At 41.7% G+C, this 7,475-nt stretch overlaps 2 protein-coding genes across 7 annotated transcripts in view; one reads left to right on the top strand and one right to left on the bottom strand.

The window, feature by feature from the left end:
* The window catches only part of POLA1 (DNA polymerase alpha 1, catalytic subunit), a 203,569-nt gene that overhangs the window by 4,082 nt on the left and 192,012 nt on the right, over positions 1–7,475 (top strand). The gene's annotated exons all lie outside the window — the stretch shown is intronic.
* PCYT1B (phosphate cytidylyltransferase 1, choline, beta) overlaps positions 1–7,475 on the bottom strand; it is a 44,472-nt gene extending 36,997 nt beyond the window's left edge. For 2 of the 6 annotated variants that reach the window (XM_017728410.1, XM_017728409.1), the window contains exon 1: positions 4,425–7,469. In XM_017728410.1, coding sequence (XP_017583899.1) covers positions 4,425–4,742 — 318 coding nt within the window. In that variant the 5' untranslated portion in view covers positions 4,743–7,469. Of the gene's footprint in view, positions 1–4,424 lie in introns of all 6 variants that reach the window. The other 4 variants (XM_017728407.1, XM_017728411.1, XM_017728412.1 and 1 more) reach the window with 4 other exon arrangements.

Below are 7,475 nucleotides of genomic sequence, written 5' to 3'. Positions count from 1 at the left end.
AATGACTGGAAGGCGTGACTGCTCCTCCAGGGGCCCCCCTGCCAGCAGCTGAGGGAAGACACCGGGCCTCGGGAAGGCGATTCCTTTTGGGACCATCTCTCCTGACTGGTCACAGCTTCCTTGGTCAGAGCTACTGACCCCACTCCAGCTGCCATAGATTGTCCTTGCTAATTTTAATAATCAAGCTTTTACTTACTGAGTATATGTTGTTAGGGAAGGGTTGAGAGATTCTCAGCAGTGAGACTTTCCTGATGGATGCTCAGAGGTTAGAAAGCACTTAGATTAGCTAACCTCTGTTGGTCCTTCCCTTCCCAGAACCCAAATTATCTATTTAATCCACCCAACACTGTTCACTCTTACCAGAAAGTTTTTCTGAATGTCTAATCTGAACCTCCATTGCTGCAAACTATTGCCACTGCTTGCTTTTTCTACTGGACACAGAGAACAGATTTACTTTCCTTGGCTTTTGTATGACTACTGTGGTTAAGATTTTGAAACAACAGTTTGAGGATTTGGAGTAGAGAGCTGACATTCAGTTTTTTTACTTTTGTTACATGTTTCATGACTTTTCTAAACTGCCCCAGTTGCAATAATTTCTCATAGGTTACATGTTATAATGTTTTCATTTTCATATGTTATACTTTTTTTCATTATCCTCCCTGCTCTATTTTGGGTTCTTTGTAGATTTCTTACAGAGTGGTGCAAGCACAGGACTACAGCTGCAACTTTACTGCTACCAAGAAATACAATGCTGAATGCTACAGTTCTCTCTACTTTATCTCAGTATAAACTTTGTCTAAATGATTCATATTCTCTGCCCTCCTTCTTATTGTCACAGATAAAACATAATTTAAGAAAAATCTCTTTACTATTTACATTTAAACTGTGTTGTTATCCCTCCTATCCTTTTTTCTCTTCTTCTGGCTTTCCAGATAAGCACTCCAATCTCCTCAAATCCACACAAAGCTAAGACTACCTTTCTTGAACATATTTGTATTGCACTCACTTCTATCCATTTTCAATCTCTCTGGTGCCTTCCTTTTCTGCCAGCTCAATTTCAAATTTCTTGGACTGATCATCAGTATTCTGTCGCACTATCTTTTCCAGGATTACAAGTTCCCAATACTTTTTTTTTTCTCTCCACTGTTCCTGTCAACCTTTATCTTTCCATTTGTCAATATTTCATGCAAGTGCCTTCACAGCTTTTTTCCCATACTATTCCAGATGCAAACCTGCCAAGTGAAACATAAAAAATCATACTGTAAACTGCATTTGAGTGATTTTTACATTCACATTAATATTTTGGGTACCAAAAACTTAATAACTGGAGAGTCTCATAATCTGGGTAAAGACACGTATTTTATTTAAGGCAAAACACCTACTTATGTACTGTAAAATGACTATCTGGTAGCTAGTTATTATCTGAATGCCTCTTCCTGTAACAGCTTCTTCCATTTTGCCTAAACTAAGGCAAATCAAGTACCAAGCCTAACTGGAAAGACCTTTCCTCTCAGGTTCACAGTTACTTTCCTGCTAGTGTCCACAGGAAGAATCAAAAGCTGGACTTGAAAGAAATGAAAAAATTGTGACTTGCTAGTATTGGAAAGCAAGATCAGATGCCACTGGAACAGCAAAACACAAGGAGACACCATCACCAGACCTGACCTGATTTGTGATCTGACTTGTGTTTCTGCCTTGCTTGTGGTAATAAGGCAGGTCCAAAATCTTGTGTGATGATCTGGACTCTCAGCTGGGCCTGCCAGCTCACCCTGCCTGGGTCTGTGGGACGTAGCCCTGGGTGTCAAGTCCCCCACCCCCACCAGCCATATCATGTCATTGTCTCCCTGTCCTTATGGAGCAGCTGCCCCTTGCTGCACCCTGATAGCAAGATCAGACCTTCCTGAGCTGGGGCCTGGCCCATGGCTCTGTGGGATCCTCTCCTGCAATTCCTCCTGCGCCATCAGCCTGACTGGACTTTGGTGTCCTCATTGTACTAGCCCCCTGTCCTGAGTGAACCCCAGCTCCTGAGTGAACCTCTTCCCAGAACCCACCTGGCAGCCCCTTGGGGCTGTTCTATAGGGCTCCTGCCACCCTCTAGTTTCATCTGCTGTGGCCCCTTCCCAGGCCATTGTCCCTGCCCTGGTTGAGTGTCCATAAAGCTATCCACTGACAACCCACACCAACTAAACCCCCTCCCCCTTCTGAGCTCTCAGGTGTGAGGACACACCTTGTTTGTGGGGAACGAGAGCTGTTGCCAAGGCTGAGGGCACTGACAGGCCTGACCAAGCCTCACCTGGGTCCTCTGCCCTCTGCTCGTGGGCTCTGAGTTCTGGCCTGCGCTGTTGGTCCTTGCTGGAGCTGAGATGTAGGAGTGGTGGTCTCCATCCAGCTCAGCCACAGCCATGTCCCTGGCTCCCCAGCCTGACCTGGAACCTGCCTTGTCCAATGGACTTGTTTGGTGATTCCCCAGTGGAAGTGGATGGCGCTTTGAGCAATCTGGTCCAGTGGAAGGCGTCCCTGCCTGTGACACATGGGTTGGAACTAAATGACCTTTAAGGTTCCTTCAAACCCAGACCATTCTACAACTTGCCTGGTGATCACTGGGCTGCATCTGACCCAGGTTACCATCACCAGAGCTGATCCTGAGTTGTGTTTGTGGTTTGTTTTGAGACCAGTCTCATCACCACGGACTTGTCCTAGCTGATCCTGACTCCCATCTCCAGGCAGCCCTGCTCACAGTCCTTCCCTAGCACCAGTCCAGCAACAGAGTTGTCAAGATTACAAGAAGACTTAGCAGCATCTCATGATGCTGTCCTCCTTTCTGCCAAAGGGATGTGAAATAGTGAATGCTGAGAGTATTCATGCATGGAAGCACATTTGATCTTCAGCCAGGTCTCGAAATTTAACAGCCTCTCTGCAATAATGTTCTGTTTATACAATAATTGTTCATTTTGGTGCAATTGCAAAGAGAGAGCATTGAAAGTAGTTAAAACAGAGACTTTCATGCTGTGGCAATAACTGTATGCTCTTGAATACCATTGGTATCAGACTTAATTCTTAGACATTATAATTATGTGAGGGCTCATTTTCTGTGAGTTTGCTCTCACTTGTCTTCCCTATTTAATGTATATTATAATATTTTGTACTTTTCTTCTAGGCTTGAATAGGAATATTGTATTAGGCAAGCAGGTGATGAGATTCTGCTCTCTGTTCCAGTTAGCATAATTCCACCAATTCTGGTCCAGTTACCAGGATTTGCTGTAATTTAACTGCAATCAGAATTGAATTGTGTTTGTTTAAGAAAGAAAAGAAGTATCTCTGAATGTTCATTCCATAGACCTTTTTTTTCTATCATAATGGAAATTAGTACGTGTTCTTTTTTCTATTTCACGTTTTTATTTCAGAGCCTTAACATCCTAATAACAACTTTATTCTCTTCATCCTGATGTTAGGAAGTAACTCAGGTAGGAAATTAAAACGAGATGTGCAGTGAACAAAAGGCATTCAGAGGCCTGGTAAGGAAGGAATTTACGCTTTTAACATAAATGTCTGCATTATCATTATTGATAAACAAAAGGAGAAGCATGTATTTTTTTCATACTTGTCAGTTACGTATACATGAAGAGTTTTGAAAGCAAAGACATCTTGTAAAGTAATAATTTGAGATTTCTTTTAATTTATGAAATCTGTGCTTTTTTTTGAGTTTGGTCCTCTGAAAAGTTAAATAATTCATGTTGAAATGTCACATGAATAGCACTGTTTAGTAAGCAGATGCAGAAGTGGTCAGGGCTGGATGAAACTAGAAGGAAAAACTTGAAGTTAATCTAGTGATAATGTGCATCAATTCAGACCAATGTAATGATTAAAAGTAAGATAATGAAATACCCCGTGTCTGTAGGAAACATACACATAGAACATATACACTGATATCTTGAGTAGCATGCACACACACACAGTTCTTCACAAAGACAGTCTGTACTTAACAACAATCTAATAATATTTAAGCATTTTGAGGTAGACATAGTACAGGTGAATTTGCTGTCATTCACGATTTACTGGCCTTGTTTCTATACCACCACTCTTACTTTTAACGGATTCTTTTCCATCATCAAAAGCATTACCAACCATAAGCTTAATGTGTAACATCTGCATCTGAGAGTTTTAACTTTTTGTCCTACTGCTTTTGCAGCAGATCAAGCACACTCTAGTCATTAAAAGGAAGACAAAAATAATCCTCAATAATTACTTTGTCCATTTAACTTAGTTTTGGTACTATACCCCATTTGTACTTTCCTATGTCAATGTAAACTACTGTTTATATTATCTTGGAACACTTGCAATGAGTTTACAGTATTTACTATTAATAACTTACATATTTAAATGACAGCTTTGAGAAAACAAAACAGAAAATACATCTTTGTCACCTTTTGTTGATATCTGGGAGTTTCCTGAGTTTCTTCTTCCGTACTGTGTTTTTGGCTGCCTACCATCTTCGTTACTGTGCTTGTCTTGCACTTTTCTCTGCAGCTATCACGCTTGTCTTGAGGGAAACTTGTTGGCTCTGAACCACCAGCAGAATTCCCACTTCTTGTTCTTAAAAGACAATTGAGCAAAGTTGTTCTTGTATGATTGTCCAAAGGGAGGTTAAAGATCAGCTCAAAGTAATCTGCTGTGATGAAGCCTTTAGCAGAGGAAGTCTCAAATCTTGCTGGGTTATTTTTCCTTCCCAAAGCAAAGCCCATCCCTTGCTCCCCCAATCTTTTTTTTTTTTTTTCTAGAGCATTTAAATATGTTTGTTATGTTGTGCTGTTAGAAACAGATGCATTCTTGTTATGGCCAGAGATGAATGTCAGGATTGAACTAGTATCCATGAAAAAGTCTTTTGTTTGATCTGCACTGTCCCACAGTGGAGCTATGGCAACAACTCCAGTTTGGGAAATTAACTGTATCACTGTGTACTGGCTCAAATGACGGCACCACCTGAATGACAAACATGCCTCTGTTCATGTGACAGCTGACAAAGAGTACTGTTTAATTTTAATCAAAAACATTGAAATCCAGTCAATTAAAAAATCCAAAGCATGTGAAGGCTAGGTATATGTGAAATGCAGTGGCACTCTGTTTTTATTCAAACTGAAGAATTCAGAGATATTGTTATTTTATAAATGTTTATGTATTGTAGCTTAAAAATTGAGTAACTTCTGATTTTGAATCCCACATCATGCTTGGTGATGTGATCTTGGTTTGTGCACATGTTTAAAAAAAGAAGTAAAGCAAACTGCTGTGAAGGAGAGGCTGTCTGTAGGTGTTGTGGTTTAACCTGGCAGGCAGCTAAACAGCACACAGCCACTCACTCACTTTCCCACCTGCCCCCTGAGTGGGATGTGGGAGAGAACTGGGGGAAAAAACCCAAAGTAAAATATGGGGGTTGAGACAAACCCAGTTTACTAGGAGAGAAAAGGAAAAGAACAACAGTAATTAGAATATACAAAGTAAGTGATGCACAGTGCAATTGCTCACCACCCACTGACTGATGCTCCGACAGTTCCTGAGCAGTGGCCTCTGGTCAGTTCCCCCCCCACCCCATTTACATACTGGGCACAACATCTTACGGTATGGAATATCAGCTGGGGTCAGCTGTCCTGGCTGTGTCCCCTCCCAGCTTCTTGTGCCCTGCAGCCTCCTTGCTGGTGGGGTGGGGTGAGAAGCTGAAAAGCCCTTGACTTAGTGTAAACACTGCTCAGCAGAACCAAAACATCAGTGTGTTATCAGCATTACTATTTCCAGAATCCAAAACACAGCACAGTTACTAGGAAGAAAATCAACTTGATCCCAGTGGAAACCAGGACAGTAGTTCAGAGAGGCATTCTTCCTGTAGCTGTCAGTGTTTCCAAGGGTGCAGGTTTGCTACAGCTAAGCTGGCCTATTAACTACGTACTGCTGAAAGAGGGCTCTCATTCTCCCTGGGAATGGGCATTCTGGCTGCCAAGGTGTCCAGCCTCTCTCAGCACCAGGGAGCTGCCACAGGTGGCTGGGGTCACTCGTCTGCTTCCACCCAAGACTAGATCCAGCAGTGGGATAATGTTGTACTAGCACCTGGGTATGTAAGTTGGGAGGATTGGGAGGTTTTTTATTTCTCTCTTACCAATGCAAAGGAGTCCTGGTGGAGAAAGAAGGAAAGTAATTTTCATTTTCAGAACCATATAAATCCTCTCCTTGGGAGAGTTGGAAACAGTCAGTATATCCAGACCAAATAATACTAGTTCACATTTCTGCAGAAGCGTATCAGCCCTAAGGAGAGAGCCCTGTGGTGCCACCTGCCTTTGCAAGAAGCTGGAGTCAGTGCCTGTATATTTTTATGAGCAGTAAATGCTTCTCTACAAAATTCTGCAAATGAAGGTGGTAGGTTCTTTGAGTAATGACTGGCCAGCACTGATGTTTTTGGACAAAATATTGAGGTTAATCTGTAGTGAAACAGCATGAACCCCATCAGTTTCCCTGGGTTTCTGAATGCACACACAGACAGATCTGAACCCTTTTAGAAGAGAGGACTTGTAAAGCTCCATTTGTCTTAATTGAAGCTGTTAAAAACTTTCCCCATCTATGCTTGAAACTGAAATATATCTTTTTATGGACACAGTCCTTGCTCCTCAGCTGAAGGCTGTTGTGTAAGTACTCTTGACAGATTTGAGTGAAGGTATCTCTGTAGCATCAAAATGAACAGAACATACCCCACCTCTCCACCCTGACCAAGTCAGGGGTATGCAAGGACAAAGGTCTGATGGGTCTTTTCTCAGAACCTTCCACACACCACTTGGCCTCTTGAGATATCAGAAATCCAGTCTGAATCTACTTTTTTTTTTTTTTTTTATTTGTAGCAAGAAAATAAAAATGAAAAGGGGCTTGGAAAATAAGGAGGGCATCCAATATTATATATATATTAAAAACTCTATGTGCATGTAATTATAACTATGTAAAATATATTTATATAAAATATATACACACACACAGAGACATATATAAAACCATATTTTGTCACTAAGCTGGCCAACCACTACTGCCTCTGAAAGATTCTAGGGAGTAATTTACAGAAATTACTGAATATTGTGATAGAGCATAATACCTACTTTAAATATGCAAAAAGAACACCATGGCTTCTACATATGTTAGTCTTGTCACGATCACTGCTCAACCTTCAGTGGTTACATGTCGATGGAAACCGTGTGGGAAATGCCCGTTTTTCCCAGCAGGGACTGACTGACCGCTGACCACGATGTTGCAGGTGATGCCTCACCCTCATGCCTGGCTCCAGCTTTTATCCAACTGGCATCAACCACCGCCTCCTACCAGCTCAAGAGATATATTTTATACATAACATTGAGACATTATATATTTACGACAAAGCATTTAAACATGGATTTACCCCAACTGCGGCACCGGACCCGTACGGGCTATGGTACCCTGCAGCAGATGGA

Source organism: Corvus brachyrhynchos, unplaced genomic scaffold, assembly GCF_000691975.1.
Source record: "Corvus brachyrhynchos isolate BGI_N302 unplaced genomic scaffold, ASM69197v1 scaffold11, whole genome shotgun sequence".
Lineage (NCBI taxonomy): Eukaryota > Metazoa > Chordata > Aves > Passeriformes > Corvidae > Corvus > Corvus brachyrhynchos.
Note: the sequence above shows the minus strand (reverse complement) of the source record. Positions and strands in the feature narration are given on the sequence as shown.